The sequence below is a fragment of the Parasteatoda tepidariorum genome, chromosome 1, assembly GCF_043381705.1.
Source record: "Parasteatoda tepidariorum isolate YZ-2023 chromosome 1, CAS_Ptep_4.0, whole genome shotgun sequence".
Lineage (NCBI taxonomy): Eukaryota > Metazoa > Arthropoda > Arachnida > Araneae > Theridiidae > Parasteatoda > Parasteatoda tepidariorum.
Window position 1 is genome coordinate 33,666,725 of NC_092204.1, and position 25,104 is coordinate 33,691,828.

General features: G+C 28.9%; 1 protein-coding gene across 1 annotated transcript in view; it reads left to right on the plus strand.

The window, feature by feature from the left end:
• LOC107442673 (uncharacterized) overlaps nucleotides 1-23,707 on the plus strand; it is a 44,698-nt gene extending 20,991 nt beyond the window's left edge. Inside the window, exons 11-21 of the mRNA XM_016056298.3 lie at nucleotides 4,225-4,229; nucleotides 5,651-5,768; nucleotides 7,509-7,697; nucleotides 10,286-10,505; nucleotides 13,148-13,420; nucleotides 14,345-14,576; nucleotides 17,320-17,443; nucleotides 18,364-18,543; nucleotides 19,327-19,336; nucleotides 20,691-21,029; nucleotides 23,468-23,707. Of these exons, the coding sequence (XP_015911784.3) occupies nucleotides 4,225-4,229; nucleotides 5,651-5,768; nucleotides 7,509-7,697; nucleotides 10,286-10,505; nucleotides 13,148-13,420; nucleotides 14,345-14,576; nucleotides 17,320-17,443; nucleotides 18,364-18,543; nucleotides 19,327-19,336; nucleotides 20,691-21,029; nucleotides 23,468-23,691 (1,914 nt within the window). The 3' untranslated portion in view covers nucleotides 23,692-23,707. The remainder of the gene's footprint in view (nucleotides 1-4,224; nucleotides 4,230-5,650; nucleotides 5,769-7,508; nucleotides 7,698-10,285; nucleotides 10,506-13,147; nucleotides 13,421-14,344; nucleotides 14,577-17,319; nucleotides 17,444-18,363; nucleotides 18,544-19,326; nucleotides 19,337-20,690; nucleotides 21,030-23,467) is intronic.
• Nucleotides 23,708-25,104: the final 1,397 nt, after the last annotated feature.

Genomic DNA, 25,104 nt, shown 5'->3' on the forward strand with positions numbered 1-25,104 from the left:
ACTTAATTTCTATTTAAAAAATTTTTAAAAACACTTGTTTAAAAGTAATTGTAACAATTATGAGTGAAAAACTCGTTGACAGGAAGTAAGAAGCTAAAACTATGCTTTCGAAATGAACATCAAATGGTCAAATTGATCAAATTTCGAGGTACGAACATTAGCCCTTCGGATAACCCAGCCTTCTGGATCTTAAGACTGAAGTATAAAAAATATATTTTTAGAATATCTAAGCAATCATCAATCAAAGTGAATAAGAGAATAGTAATTTTTTAAGGTAGAGCGCTTGGTTAAAATGTTTAGATGAAAGTGTAAAGTGAATGTAAAAATGTTAAGAAAAGAAAACCGTCAAAAATAAAATGGGAATTTTTCCTTTTAATATGGAGCCAGCTTAAAACGTATCTTTCGTTGCAAAAAATTTCAGAAAATTTGCATACTATGCCTCTTTTTATACAATACTATAAAAATCCGGAGTTAGACTGTTTTCTACATAAGAATATTTTAAAAAGAATTTCTTTAAATATTCCGAATTATCTATAGGAACTTTAATAAAATTAAAAGAGCATTTCTGAATATAGAAGTAGGAGTTTTATATGCACATATCTATAATTCGTTATGCGTAATCCGCGTATAGCGCAATATTTCCTTCGGAGTTAGTCTGTTTGGGATTAAAGAATATTCCTGAAAATTTTTCCATAATTATTTTGAATTATGTGTGGATAATTTTAGAAAATTTTACTGATATGGATACTTCTTCGAAAAGATTCCTCGACTCATAAAATTATAGAAAATTAGCAAAATACTCATCCTTATACAAATCTTTTCATGCTCCACGTTTAGTCACCTTTGCATTAAATCATATTTTTACAAAATATTCTAAAACATTATTTAAAAATTAAAAGGTATTTTCGAAAAATGTGAGACTCGCTTTTTTACAATATGGAACAAATTTCAAATAAATGTCAAATAAAAATTTTGCGAAGATCTCATGGATCACATTTATTCTCCACATTTTGCCTTCATGTACTAAAGATTTTAAAACATTTTCTGTAAATAAATCAATGGATGTAAATAAATTAATATGGAATCAGTTATAAATTAATGCTTCATCTCAAAATATAATAAAATTTCGCAAGCAGTCCATCCAAATACAACACATTTTATGCTCCATATTTACCCTGTTTTTGATTAACGAATACTTTTTTAAAATTTTCTATAAAATTTTCTCAAGATATAATATTATTTTAGGAATATTTTATTCTCTTGTTTGAAATGGATACCAGTTTCAAATAGATGTCTTGTCACAATATCATATAAAAAATTCGCAAAGTGTCCATTCTCATGCATTGCATTTTATGCACAACACATAGCCTATTTTGGAAGAAAGAATAATTAAAATTTTTTTTCCATGTGTCCAAGTAGATATATGAGTATTTTTGAAAATCTTTACGAGCGTGTTTTAATATATTACATGTTTAAAATTAGTGTCTCATGTGCAAAAATAAAAAATTTGAAAAGTGATTATTTTTTACAACACGTTTTATTCTCCGTTTAGCCTGTCTTTGACTGAAAAATATTACTTTTTAAATTTTTTATAGAGATATCTAAAAATATATGAATATGTTTGGTAAATGTTCGTTTCAATATTTAACCACTTTCTAAATATGCACAGTAAATTTACGTAACAAAATATTGTTGCTTATTAGTGTCTGTCGCAACAGCACACTTTAAGAGAAAGGTTTAGCTTGTTTTGGAATAAAAAATATCTTTTAAAAATATCCTTTAAAATGATCTAAAGATATAAAAATATTAAAAAAAAAAATTATGTATTTGGTTTTAAATGGTACCAGTTTCAAATATAAGTCTTGTCACAAAATTTCATGAAAAATTCGTAAAGTGTCCATCCTTATGTAGCATTTTTTAGCTTTATGCTTAGCTTGCTTTAGACTAAAGAATACATCTTAAAACATTTTCAAGAAAGATGTCTTAATATACATGGATATTTTTTGCTGGAAAACTTTAATCACTTGTTTTGCGATTTGTAACCAGTTTCAAATCGCAGTCTCAACGCAAAATATTACTAGAAAAAATAATAAAATATTTATTTTTTACACATTTAGCCTGTTTCTGAATAACGAATTTTTAAAAAAAAGCTTACATGAATATTATTAAACTAAATGTGTCGTGCTTAGCCTGTTCGCACATACGAACATATTTATAGTATACATAGATTAGCATGTGTCTGAGCAAGTTTTCAGATTATAGCTACTTCCCATATTTTGAGAGTCAAAACAGCGAAAGAGAGAGAGAGAGTGAGAGAGAGAAAGTGAGAGAGAGAAAGTGAGAGAGAGAAAGGGCGAGAGAGAAAGTGCGAGAGAGAGAGAGTGAGTGAGAGAGAAGGAGAGTGAGAGAGAAAGAGAGTGAAAGAGAGAGAGAGAGAGAGAGAGAGAGAGAGTGAGAGAGAGAGAGTGAGAGGGCCTAGTTTTCTAGATGACAGGTCAGGGAAGGCCTTTCTGAGAAGATGGCATTTGAGCAGAGAGACCTGAAGGACGAGAGAGAATAAGCCATATAGATATCTGTAGGACATANTATTTCTCTTCGTGTGGTTATTATTGTACAGATATTAAGTTCAAGTAGTGACTAGTACTGGTTCTGTATGGCTTCAATTCTAATGGGCATCATATTAAACGGATTATGAAGAAAGATTAATAAGAGTATTGGAAATTTTTTTGCGATATTGCTTAACAAACAGGTGCTCATTCACTGGCTCGTTATTTTGATAAAAGTTGGCAACTGATATCATAAGATAAGACGAAGGTAAGTGAATACTTTTTTTCAAACTTAAAGATTAAATTAAGGGAACAATGGAATTTTAAACAGAACGATTGAATTTTAAACTTTATTAGGAATCAAGGAATTTACAAGTTATTATGTGAGTTTTTATTATGTTTTTTAATTTTGTTATAATTCATTTCATTGTGCTTTCTTTTATATTCAGTAAGCAAATTTCATATTCCAAGTATTGAATACAGTTTTAGTTTTTAAGCTAAAAAATATATTAGAAAATAAAACTCACTTTTTGTGGAAATAAAATTTCTTTTATTATAATAATTAAAAGTTTTTGCTTTTAAAGTAATATAAAGCATTGAAAGTAATTTAATTAAAAATTTACAGTAAAGCAATTAAAAGAATTAAAACTTAAGCAATTGAAAATTTAAATCCGAATCTGGATTCTTCAATTAAGTAATTTAAACACAGACACAATAATCAATACCTAATTAGTTATGCAATGAACTATAGATCACTTAAAATGAAATTTAGTGATTATTAAGGAATAAATTATGTTTTTAAGGTATTTCAAAAAAGTTCTAAATACTTAGTTACATTAATATTAGGTTTGTGTATAAAAAATATTCATTTTTGATGTTAATTTTTATTTTTGTTTGGAATTGAACTTATGCGCATGAAAGAAACTTTATTGCTGTTTAAATACCTTGATTTCTTAAATACCTGATTTGCTTGTATTCCCATAAAATGAAACCATAAATAATAATTAAACTGGTATTAATCAGAGATACGTAATGATTCACAAAATAAAATCAAGTAAAAAAATTTAAAATTTTCAATAGTTTATTTAATTTGTTTCTCTTCTTGGTGATTTTGTATTATTATGTTAAGAAAAACCTGTTTGATATAAGCTCAATTCCTCTAAAAATTATAAGTTGAACCATCTGTGATATCTCTCACGGGAAATTATGCTATTATTTTAGGTTAACATATTGTAGGTAAGATATACCATCAGCAAGAAATTTTGGCTATAAATTTGCATTTTAGTACATAATTTAATTACTTTTTGCTTCATTTATTTATGTATTTACATTTTTTTGGTATATATAAACAAGTTTTAAAAGCATAACTATAAACAAAAATTTTTTAAGATACGTGGCTTCTAAATAGTGTTTTAGAGATGTTGTCATTACATACGTAGGATTGAATTTTTTTTTTTACACTTTATGATTGTTCACTGGATTGTGGAAGGTTAATAATATGCCTTACCTTAAAGTTTAACTCACGTTGTTTAAAATTGTGATTTTCTGCTTTGAATTTCTTTAAAGGTTTTTATTTTAGTAATTTAATTAAAGTTTCATATTGGTTTATCACATCGAAACAGCAGGGTTATGCTTAATTTTTAAAATTTTGAAAACTTATGCATTAAATCTGTTTTAGGTCATGTAAGAGCCCCTAGATACACACTATGAAACATACTGGCATCCTGAGTGCAGCCTCCGTAAAACCCATTTTACCGAAAAAACTCATTTTTAACGTAAAATTTTATACAGTAATATTTATTTAATTACAGTGATCCAGTAACTTTACGGAAAATATTACTGTAAAAGTCACGGTATATCAGATTTTGTTTTACAGCAGAATTTCATGATAAAAATGGATTTTACTGTAAAACGTACTTGAACCTTGACTGAGGGTACTTTTTATCGTAATTTGATTCGGAATATTTCACTGTGCATTCTATTTTGTTATATTACATTTTAATAATAATAATAACAAAGTTTTATTTGGTTAAATGATATTTAAATTCTTAAAACAGAGATTTACAAAATTGCTCTGTACATTTTATAATCAATTAAAAAGATATTAAGGAAAATGCTCTTTTAAATCAAAAGTATCAATAAAGTTGCTTTATGGATTGTCAACTTTTGAGAAAATCAGAATACCTATGATTGCCTGAATTATCAAAAGCCTAAAAGCTACGCATAGAGTACTCCGTAGTAACTACCCATTAGTATTTATTTTAAGGGGTAGCAAAGTAATATTTAAGGCAACACAAAAACAAATCAGTACTGAGGAAAGTAGGGTTACTAGCAACGAAATTTGTTTGATTGCCAGAGGAAACAGTGAGAAGATGATTATTAGAACAACTTCAAATTTTATCAGGCATGTTTTTTTTTCCACATCGCTATTTTCATTTATAATTCATCAAATTACGATGGAGTTTTTGTTTCTTCTTCGCTTTTCCTATACATCTCTGTGAAGTGTGTTTGTCTGGTCACATATTCTACTAGAAAATCACCACTGCCGGATATTTTCATAATCTGAACTTGTCCGAAGGCATAGAAAATCAGAATACATCAGAGCTCTGATAATCCGAGACCAAACTTTGTGGCACCTCTTATAGCGGAAATTCTATTCGACGCCTGTTAAAGCGTATCTTCGAACATTTTCTCATTTTAGCAGCAATTGCTAAAATGAGCTCGAAATGAAGCTGAAGACAAATTTTTATTAATAATTTTTTACATGATTAAAATTACCGTTTTTCAAATTTTATTATAATCACATTTTTTATGGAATATGTAATATCCCTGGTAGATTAACATTTAAAAGTTTAAAAATTCTATTTGTATCTAAAATTCTACAGATCTACTGATTTTCCGATGATTTTGTTTTCTGGATACACCCTTGATTCCGAGAATGTTCGATAATCAGGGTTCTACTAATTCTAATTCAAGACAGTGCTACCATCTCTACTTTTTTTATATGAATATAACAGTTTGTTTATTTTTCTTTAACTACTTTTAAGATATGGTAGAAAGGAAAAATTTTCTGACAAGAGTAATTTTAATTTATTGATTTTTAGAATCATGACCATTCGTATGATGTACATGCTGCCTATGCTTCTAGGCAGAACATTTCATGTTGGAGAGCACACAGTGGGAGTTGATATATTTCCCTTAAACGACACCGAACATCCAAGAGTAAGATTTATACTGAAACATATGTGAATTCATAATAAGAGTTTGTATTATACATTTTCATATAATATTTAGTAATTTTTTATACATAATATTTAAAGTGATATATTATATGTTTTATAATTTAAATTAAATTATTAAATGATTGAAATTTTAAGCAATCATAGAAATAAATCAAAAATATTAAATTAGAGGTTTTTAATATAGGAATTACATTTTAAAAAAATTATTATTACATTAAATACCTTTAGACCTATAGACGAATAGTCAGGTATTAGGTAAATTTATTCTTATATATTTGACATGTTTTTTGTTCATATCAAATATCGTTTTGAGAAAAAATATTGAATAGTGTTTTGGTTTAATTTGAAGGTACTTTAAATCAAAGATAAAAAGGAATTTGCTATGTTTTTAATTTGATTTACATGAATGAAAGTTAGATTTTTTAGTTAAGTTTTTTGTTAATTTAGACATTTGTTTTAAATCAGAAATAACTTTTATAAAAGTATTTTATAAGAAGATACATCTTAGATATTACAAAATGCATTCATTAGTAATATTTCATGCAAGCAATAAGTTTTTATGGCATTTTTTATTATTTTACTACATACATATTTTTCGTTTGATAGCTATAATAATAAGATTTATTTTCAAAGACAACTTCATTTTTTTAAAAGTCAATATAATAAGTATCTGAGTGGTTTTTTATTATGCGTTTCATGAAAATTCAATGGAAAAAGAGAATTTGCTTTGAGATACAAAAGTGTATCACTGTATATTAGTATAGGTACATTTCAAAAAATAAAATTCATAAAGTCATTGAGAACAGTTTGCTGAACCATTTATGCTTCAAAAAATTTACTATGTTTATGTGGTTGGTTTAATCAAGTTACAAATGCAAATTAATCCAAATTAAAAATAAAATTTTGTACACGCATTATAGAATATTATGTGTTGCCTATTACAGATTTCTGATTTATTTAATTTAAAGTTTAAATTTTGAAAAATAATTTTAACTCATTATGTTAAACAACATAAATTTTTGGAAATTCAAATTTAAAAAAAATCTTTTCAAAAGCTCAGAGTAATTAAACAATGCACTAAAAATTTAACAATTATATTTCCCATAAAGTATTTGATCAAAGTATTTTTATCTAACAATTTTTTTAGGCGATGCTATGGTTCAACTTGAACAGAAATATGGTTCAATTTAACACCTCTATAAGTTTTACTAAATTTTCAGCATAACGTAGTTCAAGGAAAAGATTGTAGAGACTAACGTTGAAGTAGTTTTTCTAAAAACATTTTTATAACCAAGAAGCCCTGTGGCTGAATAGTAGCTTAAAGCTCCGGTGCTACAGGTTCGAGATTCTATCCTCTGATCGGGCAAGTTGACTCCTTTCAATCCTTTAGTGGATCGATAAAATGAGTATCAACCATGTTTGGGGGCTAAACGATGAGGATTCTGAGTTCAGCTGACTACTCAAATGGAACATCTGGTATTGCACACCAGAGTTGAAAATCACGAAAACTGGGATGGACCTATTCGGCCTTGGCGCTCCATGGCTTGTCGTGCCACTGAGTTAAATTTAGTTTATATATGTATAAACAGAATTAGTTTTAATGTGTTTAGATACGTAGAAAAGATAATTGCAATTTTTAAAACAATAAAATTTTTTTAAGCTTGCTTGCTGAAAAATTGATTATTATTAACCTACTGACAAATAGTTTGTTTTAATATAGCTGAAACAGGAGAATTTCTATAGATCAAGTTATAAAACTATTGAGACATCATCTGATGTGCAAGAAACATTAGAAATCAATGGAGATCTGTCGCTCAATATTAAAGCTGGAATGTTCGCAATCAGCGGATTTGGATCTTACATCAAATCAGCAATACGTTCTGAAAATTCGGTGGATATCCTCACTAAAGTCAGTTATCGAACGGTAGGTAATTAGACAATGTATTTTATATTTGCAAAATATAGTGATACATGTATATGGTGACAGCCTAAAACGAAATATTTTGAAGTACCGCCAACTGGATCGTTTTGAGCATGTTTTTCGTTTGTCTTTTTAACAAAGGAGCAAAGTATAAAGGGCCGGGATAGCCTGGTTGGTAGGGCACTGGGCTCATGTCCAAGTGGTCGTGGGTTCTATCCCTGCTCGCCGAAGATTCCCCGCGTAGTAAATGGTGACTGATGCACGTTAAATCTGCCGAGTCTCAAAGTCCTCCATGTTTCCATAACAAATCAATACCTCTGGGGTACTGCATATATATATATATGTATTGTTTGTTTGTTTTGTTTTTGTGATGTTTGTCGCCAACATTTTTATTCTAACTCACAATCAGCCTTTTCAGAAACTTTGAATTATCTTCGTTTCATTAAATTAAAAGAATTGCTTTTTTTCTTGCTGAAACTGCCACTCGAAAACAAGACTTCAATCTTTCTATCTAGCTTGATATTATAGGTTATATTTACCAAACTTTAATACTGTCAAAAATCAAAAAAGGAAAGCAATTATTACACATTGGTAACAGGTTACTTAAAGGAAATGTCTTGATATTCCTTATTTTAACTGGATTTGACAACAATCGAAAGTTTAGAGAAAAAGTATTTATTTTTCAAAACAATGGTTTACAAAAACTCCTGTGTCGCTAGTGACAAAACTTTAAAATTACCAAAAAACTATTAAACTACAAATTATTTTTAAAGGAAAATAGTATCCCTTTATGATTATACAATTATTATAATTTTTCCAAATAACTTCTAGAGAATCCAAATTGAGTCATATCGGTGTTTCAAAAAGGATTGATGATTTGAAAAGTCCATTAAAAAAAGACTGAAATATATATAAATGTATTTTTTCTGCTGTTCTTTTTAGAAAAACTGGTACTTATTCTTATAAAATTCTGAAATTAGTAGAAAAACATCGAAAATAGTATTTATTGAAAAAATATGTAAAACGATGTTAAAATATAAAACTATTTCATCAAATAGATACCTCAGAAACTATTCATCTGAATAATATTTTCTTTTTAGGATAATCATGATTCTATAATCATGACTAAATATAATATAATTTATAATATAATATAATTTATAATATANTAATATAATATAATTTATATATATCATTATATATATAAATTATAATTTATAAAAAAATTAAATATAAATATAATTTATAAAAAAATTAAAGATGGGTACGTATAAGAGTTCTTACTGAAATATTGGTTATCAATAACGTTATAAAAACCTAAAAAAAATCAAAAGAATATTTTCCTAGTATTCATAAGAAAGGATTATGGTTTGCAGGAAAAAGTTTAAAAATTAAAAAATTTGTTTAAAAATTTGTACCGGTTGCAAAAAAATGTTGAAAAATTAATTAAAGAAAAATGGGAGAAATAGAAACATATAGAGAGTTACACTATAAAAAGTTTCACTGTATTCTCTTTGGGATATTAGAGGTTTCTACCCATCAAGTTTTAAAATTAATCTCAAAATTCGTCAACAGATGGTGAGTTGATAAAACTATAAATTAATGCTTGCGAAATAACCATAATTTGCATCAGTTACGTAGTGTAGTGTGGGAACAAAATTATCAAATGTTCGTGTTTCAGCTGAACTGGTATGACATGTGCCATAAAAGAAATAAAAATAAATTATTTAAAAATCTTCAATATTTCAAATAAATTATGTTCACTTTGTATTAGAATAGTTTAAAAAAAATTATAAATATCTGTTTTTGGTAAATTATTAAAAAATCATTAAGGAAAAATATGGAGTAGGCATTGAACAAACAAAAAACTAAATTATCAAGCTTTTACCTCTCAGCAGCGGCATCTGTTGACTAAACTTATAACTAAATATAAAATTTAGTGAGAGAAATTTGCTAGCTCCCTGAACAAAGTGACACAAATTGTACAATTCTGTGTATCTGTTGCCTTACATGAATTTGAACTTTAGCCGGGATAGCCTGATCGGTAGGGAGCTGGGACCGTGTCCGAGAGTTTATCGGTTTGAACCGGCCGGCCGAAGACTCACCGTGCAGTTGGTGACTGATGCACGTTAAAATTCTGTCGATTCGAAAAGTTCTCCATGTTCCCATAACAAATCAAAACCTCTGGGGGTACTGGATTGGAGATCGATCGTTCTCTAGTTGAGGTCAAAATTACGATCTGTGGATGAATGAATGGATGTATGAATGGGTCCACCCTATAAACAGGTGTGACGTATGGTGTGGCGAAGTCAAATTCTTGACCATAGATGGCAACACTGAAAAACAAGAATCGCACACTCTGCCTTAAATTTGCTCGGTTTCACCAAACAGGCTTGCCCGTGTGGCAAGTGGCATTAGAACCAACCAACTTTGCAAAAATTATATAATCAATTAAAAAAAAGTTCTCTGCCAAATTTTCAAAAACATAAAAGCATGTACTAAGATATTGTTTATAACATAAAGTTTTATGTCTGTCTTTACTTTTTGTGCAATATATTCCAATGCTTGTTATAAAGATTTCAAAGACATTGAACCATGATGCCAAACCAATTGCTCAATGGCGTACTCTTGACAAGTCTTATCTGGGTAAACATTACATAAAAAGTATTCTATATGGTGGAGATCTTATTGCCTGCATTAGATTCAAAGCAAAGAATTCAGAAGATTTACAGGATATTAGAGCCACCATAAAAACATCTATTGCTACTGGAAGAGCTTTGGATTTAGTTGGCGAAGGTACGACTTTAATTATTGATCATTCAACTTTCAAAAATTAGCAAATGTTTTAAAAATTAGCACGATGTATTTTCAATTTATTTTACATTAGTATGAAAAATATTTTTTATTTAGGGATATCTTTTGAATTTTTTTCTGGTATTTGGATTAAAATGAAGAATTATGCTATGAATGTTTTTAGTGTCTAAATGCTTTATGTATTTTTAGAAGTTATTTAAATAGTTTTATGTATTTTTTAAAAAAATGCGTTATATGAATCATGAATCTTGTTTTATATGAAACAATTTTAATTCTTTAATTTCGATAAAAAAAATCGACAAATCGGTCTTATACCCCATTTGAAATGATTTGTTGATTGAGTTTCAATAGGACATGAGATATAAATATCACACCTTAATTACTCATGAGTTTCCCTCAACGAGATTAGTTTATTTAAGTTAAACNTTTTTGTGATTTTTGTCGCCAGCATTTTTATTCTAACTCACAATCAGCCTTTTCAGGAACTTTGAATTATCCTCGTTTCATTAAATTGAAAGAGTTGCTTTTTTTCTTGCTGAAACTGCTACTCGAAAATAAGACTTCATTCTTTCTATCTAGCTTGATATTATAGGTTATATTTACCAAACTTTAATACTGTCGAAAAACAGAAAAGGAAAACAATTATTACACATTGATAACAGGCTACTTAAAGGTAATGTCTTGATATTCCTTATTTTTATTACTTAACTGGATTTGTTAGCAATCGAAAGTTTAGAGAAAAAGAATTTATTCTTCAAAGCAATGGTTCACAAAAACTCCTGTGTTGCTAGTGGCAAAACTATAAAATTACCAAAAACTATTAAACTACAAATTATTTTTTTACGAAAAATAGTATCCCTCTGCCTTGTTTAGTTTCTTTAGTACAGAAATTACGAGCTTTGTTTCTGTGTTGAACCAAAGCAACTCCGTAATAATCACTTTGCTAAAATAAAGTATTTGCAAACGTCAACAAAGTATTTTGTACATACAAAAATAGGAATTAGTCATTAAAAGTATTTTGTTTCCAAAATAATATGATAAATATTGAAACATTATTTAATACTGTAGTGTGTAGTAGCTTCTAAATGTTTATTTTTACTTTTATAATTATTTCTTCAAGTTTTTGGGGATTATTATATTCACAACTCTGAAAAATAAAAAGTATATTTGTGTAACCTTATCACAAATAAAGTTTTGAAATATCAATTAAAAAAATCAATATTTTGTTCTACGTTTATAATTTATGCCACATTTATTTGGGAAAATTATGTGTAATTCAACTTTAAGGGGAAAACTCTTTAAAATTTTATGATTATACAATTATAATAATGTTTTCAAAGAACTTCTGAAGAATCCAAATTGAGTCATATCGGTGTCTCAAGAAGGACTGATGATTTGAAAAGTCAATTGAAAAAAGACTGAAATATATATAAATGTATTTTTTCTTCTGTTCCTTTTAGAAAAACTGGTACTTATTCTTATAAAGTTCTGAAATTAGTAGAAACGCGTCGAAAATAGTATTTATTAAAAAAATAAAATATAAAACGATGTTAAAATATAAAACAATTTTATCAAATGGATGCCTCAGAAACTATTCATGCGAATAATATTTTCTTTTTGCGATATTGTGCTTAATATGTTATTATTTAATTATCTATAATCATGACAATCATTTTTTGATACTTGCATTTTTTAATTTTTATAATTTAAAAGTTTTTCATTGATGCAATAATTAAAATAAGTGACAAAATATAATTTATAAAAAATTAAAAATGGGTTCGTATAAGACTTCTTACTGGAATATTGATTATCAGTAATTTTATAAAAACCTAAGAAAAATCAAAAGAATATTTTCCGAGTATTCAGAAGAAAGAAATATGGTTTGCAGGAAAAAGTTTAAAAATTAAAAACTTCGTTTAAAACTTTGTGCAGGTTGCAAAAAAAAGTTGAAAAATTAATTAAAGAAAAATGGGAAAAATAGAAACATATAGAGAGTTACACTATAAAAAGTTTCACTGTATTCTCTTTGGGATATTAGAGATTAACCCATCAAGTTTTAAAATTAATCTCAAAATTCGTCAACAGATGGTGAATTGAAGAAACTATAAATTAATGATTGCGAAATAATCATCATTTGCATCTGCTAGGTAGTGTAGTATGAGAACAAAATTATCAAATGTTCGTGTTTCAGCTTAACTACTCTGACACGCGGCATGAAATAAATAAAAAGAAATTATTTAAAAATCTTCAATATTTCAAATGAATTATGTTCACTTTGTTTTAGAATAGTTTTAAAAAATTATAAATATCCGATTTTGGTAAATGATTAAAAAATCATTAAGGGAAAATATGGAGTAGGCATTGTACAAACAAAAAACTAAAATATCGAGCTTTTACCACTCAGCAGCGACATCTGATGACTAAACTTATAACTAAATTTAAAATTTAGTGAGAAAAAATTTCTAGTTTCCTGAACAAAATGACATAATTTATACAATTCTGTGTATCTGTTGCCTAACACGAATTTGAACTTTGCAAAAATCATATAATCCATCAAAAAAAAGTTCTCTGCCACCTTTCAAAGACATAAAAGCATGCACAAAGATATTGTTTATACCATGAAGTTTTATGTTTGTCTTTACTTTTTGTGCAATATATTCCAATGCTTGTTATAAAGATTTCAAAGACATTGAACCATGATGCCAAACCAATTGCTCAATGGCGTACTCTTGACAAGTCTTATCTGGGTAAACATTACATAAAAAGTATTCTATATGGTGGAGATCTTATTGCCTGCATTAGATTCAAAGCAAAGAATTCAGAAGATTTACAGGATATTAGAGCCACCATAAAAACATCTATTGCTACTGGAAGAGCTTTGGATTTAGTTGGCGAAGGTATGACTTTAATTATTGATCATTCAACTTTCCAAAATTATCAAATGTTTTCAAAATTAGCACGATGTATTTTCAATTTATTTTACAGTAGTATGAAATTTTTTTTTATTAAAGATATGTTTTAAATTTTTTTTTGGTATTTGGATTAAAATGAAGAATCATGCTATAAATGTTTTTAGTGTTTTAAATGCTTTATGTATTTTTAGAAGTTATTTAAATAGTTTTACGTATTTTTTTTATAAAAATGCCTTACATGAATCATGAATCTTGTTTTATGTGAAACAATTTTTATTCTTTAATTTTGATAAAAAAAGTAGACAAATGGGTCTTATATCCCATTTGAAATGACTTGTTGATTGAGTTTCAATAGGACATCAGATATAAATATCACACCTAAATTTCTCATGAGTTTCCCTCAACGAGATAAGTTTATTTAAGTCAAAACTCTAAAAATTGGAAGAAAGAGTCCTAAAATTGCTGACTTTATAAATATATCATCAGGCTAAAATGATTACCAAAATTCGGAAGAGTAAGGTACTATATGAAATCATCGTACCTTTTAGTATTTTATAAAAACAATAATGCTTACAAGAAGAAATAGGTTTTTATAGAAACTCGCAAGAATCTTTTACTTTTTCTATTTGTTATTTTTAGTTATTGAATGAAAATTTTTAAAATATAAAATATAATACTTTAAATAAGTGATTGCTTTTTTAAATATAAAAAAAATTATGTTTAAAAATTTAGTTTTGTTTCAAATCATTCAGAGAAAAAAATTAATTATCAAACTAACAAAAAAAAGTGCTTGAAAAAATATTGGATTCAGAGCTAGTTTTGTGACCTTAAAGTTCTTGATAAAAAAAATCTTATTATTTTACAAGTAATAGAAAATAAAAGTATTTATTGATTTTGCATTTTTTTTAGGTAAGCTGGAAACTTTAGATCAGAAACTTAGAAAGAAAGCGACGATGGAAATAGATTATTTTGCGACAGTTCCTTTGGAAGGTGTTGCGAATAATATAAAAGGACTTCGAGCATTAGTGAGAGATTTTGAAGAACACGTTAAGAAAGTCAACAATGGTGATGGTGTGCCCGTGGAAGTGGAGCTTGGAGATTTGTCGATTTATGATAGAGGTTTTGAATACCTCAAAAACACGTAATATTTTTTTATAGATTGAATAAAACTTCACGAATTGTCATAAATGAGAACATATCAATTTCAATAAATATAAAGAACACCTTAATGACTTTTGATCTAATTGTCACGAGCTAAGTTTCGAGGGGATAATCTTAAATATGCTAATTAATATACTCATGCCATATTCTGAATTACAAAGTCAGGCGCAAAAGCATATTTTCCTCATAAATCTATATTTTTCAGATTGTTATGAGTTTCTGACCTTTAAAATAGGGGTTAGTCGCAATCTGGTTTATAATATAATCCAACTATTCTAACCAAGTGGTTAAAAGCTAGGGCATCTTAATGTTAATTTCACTTTTTGAGTTATTCGTCACATCTTTGGGATTATTTACGCTAACCAAATTTTTTCCCCACATAATTATGAAACTTATTTAGCCAAAGATAACTCCGTATAAAAAGAATATCTCATAATTATTTATTATTGTTTAATTTGTTTATGCTAAAAATTTTTTCGAATGACAAGGCACGCTAGCTTTAAAAACACACAAAATTTTGTAATTTTGAAAAATTTGAAAGGAATTAGTCGCAGTTCGTGAGAAATAAAACTTTTAAGCCGCAGCCTAGTAAAATTTATATTATTTAAAAACTAGTCGATCGATTTTGTTCAAATTTTATACTTTGTAATTTAAAATAATGTAGTTCACAACAGAATAAAAATTTGTTACTTTTACAATTCAAAATTTTTTCGTTCTTCTATTTATAAATTAAGCAATAGTTATATTAAGAAATCTTAAAACACAGTATTTTGTATGAAATAATCTTTGGATAAAGAGTTTTAAAATTATGTGCGGAACTTTTTAACTATCTTAAATAGTTTTAGAGATATGTCGAAATGCACAAAATCTGGAATCAACACTATGAGGCTCTAAGTAACAACTACTCTTCCTCCATGTAACGCAAATGCGGGTTAGTTCCATCAAAAAGTCCTCCATGAAGGCAAATTTCTCCCAATACTTGATCCAGGAGTTCCCTTGTCTTCTGGATTGGGTTCAAAATTACAAGGCTACGGAATTGAACATTAGTAGTCGTAAACCCAAAAATTGGGTCGGCAGTTCAACGACTGTTATATAAAAACTACTCTTCCGACTATATTGATACCATATTTTCTTGATTTTGGCCACCCTTCATATGTTGAGGGTAGGAACTCAAATGCGCTAAATTTAATAATAATAATAAAAAAAAACACAATAGATCTTAACATTCAACATATTCTTAGTTATATTAGGAAATATATAAATAAAATTTTAAAATAAACTTTAAAATATTATTCTACCTCACATAAACAAATTATTAATAAAAATGCAAGATAGACAAAAGCTTAAATTTTGCACAGTTTGAAAAAGACTTTTATTCTTTTAAAAATATTGTTTGCTAATGTATTTTAAGAATTTATGTTTTGGACCCATGAACCATTTAGAGATAAGCAGTTACTTTGAATCATACAATACTTACATTTCACTCAACTAATTCTTCATAACATAAGTTCAGGATGTTCCGTAATCACCACCCTTGCAATATATATTTTTAAATCCCTGTTAAAAAAAAGATGATGTTATAGAAACATACATATGAGGAGTAGTTAAATAATATTTAAGATAGAAAAACAAGCTTAAGTGCAATAGGAATGTGATGAATTATTAAAACAGCCAATCAAAGGTGAAATAGATTATTTGCTGGATGTCGGTCTCAAACAAAAAACAAACCTTTCGCTACTTGATTAAAAACATCATTTACTTCAAAAATATGCAAAATGGAAATAACGGGTGACATGTCCTTCTCAGTGTGACCTTGGTTATAGGGATAAACTAGATTGGCTATATAGGATAAACTACGCTTTAAAATTACGATAGATATGTCCGTTATCAAGAAAACGAGAAGTCATAAATTGCTGCACATTGTTGGAATCTTGGGCATAAATTCAATTTCGACGGTGACAAAATTATTTTCACCCCACCCCAGTCACATTAGCTCTTCTAGATGCTTTTGAATCTTGTTTTATTCATATGAATGCTGATTCCCTTGTTAACGACATTAATTCTTCACCACCTCTTCATAGCATGCGAAAATACACATTACTGTGATTTGTATCTCTTGGCCACAGTGGATTTTCTTGTTCTGTTTTTCATCTTTTCTCTCTCTCGGCTACTGTGGTTTTCAAGTTTTTTTTCTCACCTTCATTTTCCATTTTTTGATTGGCAACTTTAAGTTTTATTTTTCAAATCAATTTTGTTTGTTCTCTTTTACGTTCTACCAGTCTCGAAAATAGACGCCAATTTTTGTGTCCTTGAAACATGTCGACTGTTATTTCCGTTTTGTATGTTTTTTAAACCTTTAATCAAGTATAAAGCAACTAATTCAGTTTTTTAGAATTATTTATTTAAAACTCTTTTTTATTTGTCATTTATGCTCTGGATGACTTCAATAACTATATAATATATTTAATTATATATAATTTTAACATGTTAATATTTAATCTCATATGTGTATTGGTTATAATTTCGAATTTTGACTGAGTCAAGAGAAGGTATTGCAGAACACCTTGTATAATTTTAAGTTAAATAATTCATTACCGTTTCATATTTCATGGTTATTAATGTGCTAATTTCTTACCTTTCTATCAATATGACTTAAACTAATTTTTTATACTTTCTTTAAATAACTATAACAAATAATTTTTGCTATTTATATATTCTTGTAGAGAACTAGAAACAGAACTGACGTTTTTTGAAGAAAAATTGGATGATCTATTAAGTTCTAAAAACCGAATTAAAAATTGGGTGGAAAACTTTCCTGATCCGTTTACTAAAGAACAAGAAGAGAAGGTAAAGTTGACCTTGCTGTTCCGTTAATCTAGGTAAAACATTAGCAAATAATATGCAAATTATATACTACGTACTACAATTCCAACTACTATCATAAATAGCCATTGTGATAATTAACCCTTACTGTTATAATAATAAGTTACTTCTATGTTGAAAGAAGTAAGAAACATTTTAAATTTTTTCTAAGTTAAAATAAATATGTATTATGCAGTTTGACAATTTTCAATATCGTAATTTTTTAAATCGGTGGCTTTAGTTGTGTAATAAATATATTTATTACTTTAAGTCGAATAAATTTTAGCCAAAAGTAAAAAAATGATTAATTTATTATGGTAACTCTTTCATTATTACTTAAAATTTAATTTGCTATAAAAACTTATGAATGTTGTGAAAGTCGGCATGTTTCAAATGTTCAAAATCAGGCACTCAAAATCCAAATCATGCTACCCCTAGAGTTTTGATTTGGCGAAGGGTGACGAATTTTTTTTATCATGTAAACTTATTCTTGACATGTTGAATTTTTAGATAAAAAAATAATTAAAAAATGGATTTTTTCCCCCGAAATTTGAAAAACTTAATGTAATGTTATTTAACACTAGAATGACTGAAGCTTAGGATATACCTATATTGCCCAAAAGCAGTCAAAACGACTGGATTGTTAAAGAATAAATAATGTGTAAAGAAGTTTGTTTGAAACTAATTTTTATATTTTTTATTATTTACAGCTATATAACAAGTTATTAGTAAATATTAACAATAAAAAAATTATATGTTGCAGAAAATTCTAAGAAATTGCGTCATACATAATTATTTTTCTAACTGAAATTAAAAGCAGTCAGAATGACTTCCTTAGGCAATCTAGTGTTAAGCGACAGGCCTTAATTCTGAGAGTGAATGATAAAGATTTTATTTATTTTCAGATATCTGAATTTAGCGAAAGAATTTCAAAAATTTTACGAAAGTTTATTGCCACAATAGCTAACCTTGATTTAGAGAAAGGTTCTTCTCAACTCGATGATGCAAACGCAGCATTCAAAGAAAATTCTAAAAACGACATGCCTGGCAAATTCAGGAGAGAAGTGAACAAATTACTCCAAAAAGTAAGTATTCTAAGGTTTTAAGCTTTCAAAGTAGGTTTAGTAGATGAACTATGTTATAAAATAATTTATCTTTTAACCATATGAATACAATAAATATACTCAAAAATATCTGTTACATTTACGTATTTCAAAAAGACTAAAACAGAAACTGAATATGTGTGTTGGCAACATAGATTATGTTTATAAACTATTTATTGAAGTTAAATGTCACATTTTTCTAACTTTGCTACTTTTTTTAGCAGGTTTTTATAAATTTTGATGTTATGTTAATTTCATCATCATCCTTATTAATGTGATAAATAGATAGACTTTTTAATAGAGATAACTAAAGATTGGTTATATATGATTTTTTTAAGAATTGAATGTGATATCGAGTATTAATTTTCAACAAAATAGTTGAAGGACATTTCTTTACAATCCCAGATCTGCTATATGATCTCATCCTGATGGTTGAATACAATACCGATAGTTTCATTCATATCATTCTGATGTTTTTTATACTCTGGATTGATTTTTTAAAAGATCAATATTATTTTTTTAGAATGATATTAAGGTTAAATGTTTGCATGGTAATTGAAATCTATATGCCAAGCAAAAATTATGCTATTAGTTTGTGTAATTAATTCGTAAAAGTTTAAAGAAACATTCGCTTGGCTAGATTAACCACTGTTAGTTAGTTCGCATTTTGACAATTTGTTTTACAATTTTAATGAAATATCAATGATTTAAACACTGTTGTATTAAATTCTTATATAATTAGATATTTTTCTTTTCTTTTTATAGATTACTACGAGTAAGTTTTGATACAGTAAGCATTTAGTCTAGTTCATTTTCTCCTTATAAAAATTTTTCTACTGGTACTCAAGAGGTAAAGCTTTTTAGATGGAGCGTTATCTTTTTTCCAAATACCCTTTTAATTGTATTTACATTATTAACAACTATTTTCAATGATTGCTTTATTTATAAACTAGTATATTTGAATACCATAAAAATATTTTGTATAATTAAAACCATGCACAATATTTTAATCACAAATTTCATGATTCATTCCATAGCTAAGTGAGACAAAAATTCTGGTAAAAATTTCTTTTTCCAAATAAGAGGCCATAAAGCGTAACTGAATATTTTACAGATTCTAACATATCTTAGTTACACTGAACTGTTAGAAAATTTCTCGTCAAATTTGGTTAAATAGCGATTTATATAATTGTTATTTTACCATATTCAACGAAAACGTTTAAATAATTATAAAAACGATGATATTCAAACTATTAAGTGTGAGATAAAACGTTAAGTGATTACTTTTTCTAATACGGGTAAACAGCCAGTATTTTATCCATGCCAACTAAGCACACTTTTTAAAGTCATTTTGTTCCATGAAACGGTGTATATACTGTAGCTGAGAGGGCTAATTGCTCACTCTCAGGTTGAACTGGAGTTCGAATCAGTGTATATTTTCTGCAGAGAGTTCGAAAAGTAAAATATCTCGAGATCATAATCGAATTAAGAATCTAAAAATGCTCGCATGAAATATGGGCAACTTTAAAATCTTAAACTTGGACCATTTTTTCTTTCATTACAGATTTGTATTCTTCAAATAAAAAAGAAATACTTGTCACGACGGCTTAGAGGATGGATCATTTGTCTTCCAATGAGTTCGAGGACCAGCCGTGGCTGGTCCATACGAATTCCGCACACAGTTCTGACGTAAGATATCTTCAGTGGTAGACGGATCATGGGTTAGAGTCCCTTTGCCACCAGATTAACAGCGGGATATTTTCGTGATTTTAATCCTCATGAAACTCAAATGAGGGTTAGTTCCATAAAAAAGTCCTCCCTGTAGGCATATTTTTCCAGTACTAGATCCAGGAATTCCCTTGTCTTCTGGATATTGGGTTCAAAATTACAGAGTTGAACATTGTTAGTCGTTAACTCAAAGTTGAGTCAACTGTTTCCTCAATTTTCTTTAGCGGATATGAGTAAATTTAGGGGTGAGGGTCAAGTTTGTTGTCGTTAGTTGCAACCTCAGAAAGTACTTTTTGCATGCGTCCTTATCCTATGTATTTCTCTATTATACATATCCGTTTCTATCCTTATCAAACATTCATCTGTGTATAACAAATTTAATAATTTCTTTCTCATTACAGAATCAGATTATTCAGATAAATATTCTTCCACATATGTGCATTTTGGTTCAAGCAATTGCACTGGTGACAAAAAAACTGTCACTATTCACCCAGGATATGTAGCCTCTTCCCCTCGCAACCAACTCGGAGGAGGTTTCAATTATCTTTGTATGCCGCAAAAACCGGTAACAAAAATTTCAGGAGATGATCCCAAAGTTGGCAACCTCAGTTTGATTGCTGGTGTCAAATATGGCCTATTGGAAACAAAGCCTAAAAGTTTAATTGACATAAAATCAGTTTTACGAGGTGTCAAGTGCGCTGTATGTTTGGTAGAGAGACAGGCTTTAGTTACTTTTCCAGGTAAATGTCTCATATTATGGTATTTTAAATATTAAAAACAGATTGATGGTGAATAATTGAAGATAAAGTTAAAATCACAAATATTAAGGAGATTTCGCACCTTTGCGTTAGCTTCAATAATGTCTCGTACTTCAGGTTTGAAGCAACTGCGCATGCTAGCGTTTATTTTAGCTGCTCAGTATCTTTACGTTATGTTGGCGTGATTTACACTACAAAGACAAAGCTACAAGCACGCTGTATATAGTTCTTAAATGTTGTTTTCTGTTTAGGCCTACCTTCGAATTAAAAACATTGACATCTAATGCGAATTTGAAGAAATGATGGAATGATGAAATTCAGAAATTCGTGTGATTTCGCAACAATTGGTTCATTCAATAAAAAATAATTTTAATGGCTTCTGCTTGAAATTATGGTTGTCTAATTGCATTAGTTCCATAAGAAACTAGATATAGTTTCGCTATTTTAAAGTTATAAATTATATTTATATATTTTAACTATACAATTGAATTAAAAGAAGTTAAATAATCAAAAGAAGATCAATAATATTTTTAAAAAATACTACAACTGCTACTATCAAAAATAATAATAAGCTGTATCCTTTATCGATGAATTTATCAATATTTATAATCTACCAAATTTTTCTGCTCACACAATAGCAGTTTTACGTCGTAGAATAAAGTATTTTGAATCGTATGCCACAGTTTTAAAGAGATAATCTACGTCCATTGTAAATGCTTGTTTTGATTTTGTGGTTAAAGTTAAAATGATATTCCATTACGTCAGCGTTTTCAATTCACGGATTTATGCAAAATCTCTTATTTAAACTTACGCAAGTTTGATATTTTTTCACGGGTACATGCGCCTTTCACCAGAAATGACGCATGCGCACTGGAAGTACGCATTCACAATTATTTGAAATCTTACGTGCGGGAGCGTTCTCGAAATCTCCCTAATATATTTATTAAAACTCGTTTCGGTGCAATTTCACCGTCAGAACTCAGGATGGTAAAAACATGGGAGATAGAAATCGAAAAGTTTGCCAACCAGTGGAAAAAAAGGATTGTTGAAACAGCTAAGAATTTAAAAATTACGGTAAATCATTGCATAATTGCTCCACATAACTGCTGCTCCATCATTTTGGAATATTTGCAAACACTTATTTTTTTATTGATAGCTCTTTAGTCGCCAATTTCTTTAACGATATTCTTTCAACTGAATTTTTACTAGTTAGTTGGGTTAACTTGTCAATTTTATTATCTTTGTTTCTTATCATTCCTGCCAAGTTATCCTTCTAATAAAGGGGTGCACGTGATGAAGATGGAAATTTGAGAACGCATGACATTTAATAACGCAAAGTCTATAGAATAAGACGCAGGATAGAACTCGTCGCACATGAGAAAAAACCCTGCAGGAGCAGAATAGTAGACTACAGTATAAATAAAAAGCATTACACCCTGGAGTAAATTTAGTCTCTAAGATCAATCGTATTTATTTCCGTTTAAAAAGCATAGAATGGTCTCTCGTGTTTCCTATGTTAGTCATCATCTGATGAATGTGATTCTTGTATACTATGCTTGTGTGATTCTCGATGTTCGTGATCCATCACACTTTTGCTGCGAATCCTATATTATAGACCTTTATATTATTTAGTTTAGTTATTTAAGACATAAAGCCGATCGCCCTGTGTAGGGGGCAGGGGACTGTCCTTGCATCAGAAATGTTCTGTTTTCGAATCCCGGGCAAGACATGGATGTTCTTTCCTTCTCTGTACTATCTGTTCTCACTGTGGGAGCGACGTTGGCCTACCTAATATGGTGCCTCTGAAAGAAAGGCCAAGAAATTCTTCCTGTATATGCATGAATTGACGGATGTTAACACAGGTGGGCATTTGAGGAAAAAAAAATTTGAACATAAAACTACCTAAATCATTGACATGAATTGTAATTGAAACTTTATAGATCTTAATTATGATACAATTCCAAAATAGCGTTTTTTTATTTGCGGGTTCAATGATATCTTTCATTTTCATTCAATTCATTTAAAGATTCCACAAATGTTTATACTGAGATTTTTGATAATGGTTAAAGGTTTTGATAAATTAAATGATGAGCTACGACTTCTACTTCGTTTTCATTCTTCACCCAGTAATTTTTGGAAAAAACGAGCTTAAGTTTCATTTACCCCTCTTTCCCTACTATTATTGTCATGTTTTTGCCCTCTGTTTCATCACCTCTCCTTCCTTCCTTGTGTTAGATCAATTTCCGCCTTCAATTCTTCTACCATCATCTATTCTTCTGTCACTGTCATTTTAACACACCTGACGAAGAAAAGCAGATTGTTTCTGAAACGCGTTATGAATATTATTATGCATATAGAGTCTTAAGAAGCTATTCCTTTTAAGTTGCATCCAAAATTTATTAATGGATTCTTTTCTACAGGCGAGGAAGAATGTCCTGAAAAAGGTGGCTGGAAAACGCAATATTCCGGGTACATGATGGCCGCAACAGATTTAGAGAGGTCAGAGACTGTATGTGTCGACCTCACGTTAGAGTCTAATCAAGACAATTACATGGGTATTCACGACCAAAGTCTCAATTTCGCTGTTGTAAAACAAGCAGATGGAAGTCTTGGATTTATACCTTGCGTTGTCTGTTCTAAATAAAATTTATTGATATAAATTTCAGTTTGACAAAAATTTATTTCAATCGATTGTACCGCTAAAAATTGTAAATCATTTAGACAAGTTCACTATTCGGCTCAAATTAGGTAAATCATTTAGACAAGCCCACTGTCCCGCTAAAAATTGTAAATCATTTAGACAAGCTCTCTGTCCCGCTAAATGTGTAAATCATTTAGAAAAGCTCACTGTCCCGCTAAAAATTGTAAATCATTTAGACAAGCTCTCTGTCCCTCTAAATGTGTAAATCATTTAGACAAGCTCACTGTGCCACTAAAAATTGTAAATAATTTAGACAAGCTCACTATTCCGCTCAAATCTGGTAAATTATTTAGACAAGCTCACTGCCCCGCTAAAAACTGTAAATCATTTAGACAAGCTCACTGTCCCGCTAAATGTGTAAATCATTTAGACAAGCTCACAGTCCCGCTGAAAATTGTAAATCATTTGGAAAAGCTCACCGTATAAAGAATTAGCCACCTTTATAGAAATCATAAAAACCACAATTAAAAACTGCGTAACTCTGTTCTTAGCAACCAAGCCGATTAGGTCAGAGAATAAGTCTACAAAATTTTCTGGTATGACGCATCTAGTTCAAGCCTCACGTTGCGGATTTTATCTCACAATTGCAGTAAACTGCCGGATTGATGATTTCGTCATTTCTCCCTCATTTCAAACATATCCCACATATTTTTTTATAGGTTTCAAGTTACGTGATTTTGAAGAACAATCGAGAGGTAATATGGTGTGGCAGTACTCATAAAGCCGATCACATATTCTTTCAGTGGTGAATTTTTCTGCTGTCATCTTGAAAAATAGAGCTAAACTCACGAAAATGCGAATTGAAAAGTGACACCTGATCATATGCATGATTAATATAAACATGTAGGTCGATGTTAGTGGTCATCTCAGTGAGGCACTAATTCATAACAAGAAAATAAGCTTTAAAATTTACGGACCCCCAACGGGTTTTAGTGTTTTATCCGTTGAGCTTATTTAAATAGAAAAATATAATGGCAAATATATAATGGCAAAATATGCTGAAATCGAAGGTGAATATCGCGTTAAAAAGAACAACGATGGACATTTTTTAAATATAATTGTGAATTTTATTTATTGCATTTCGCTGGTTTTACAGTGGTAGATGAATCATGGAGCAGAGTTCTATTGATGTCAGGGAAAACTCTGAAAAATTTAGATGTTTATCTCCCCATGAAAGTAAAATGCGAGTTAGTATTATTCGGATAATTCGCCATGAGCAGGAATTAGTCCCGATTCTTAATAACTGAGTCTGGTTCAAAATAACAATATTGATGATGAATGATAGGGTCTCAAATTCACATTAGTATAGCTATGCAGTCTATCAATGGTAATAAAATAAAATAAATAAGAACATTT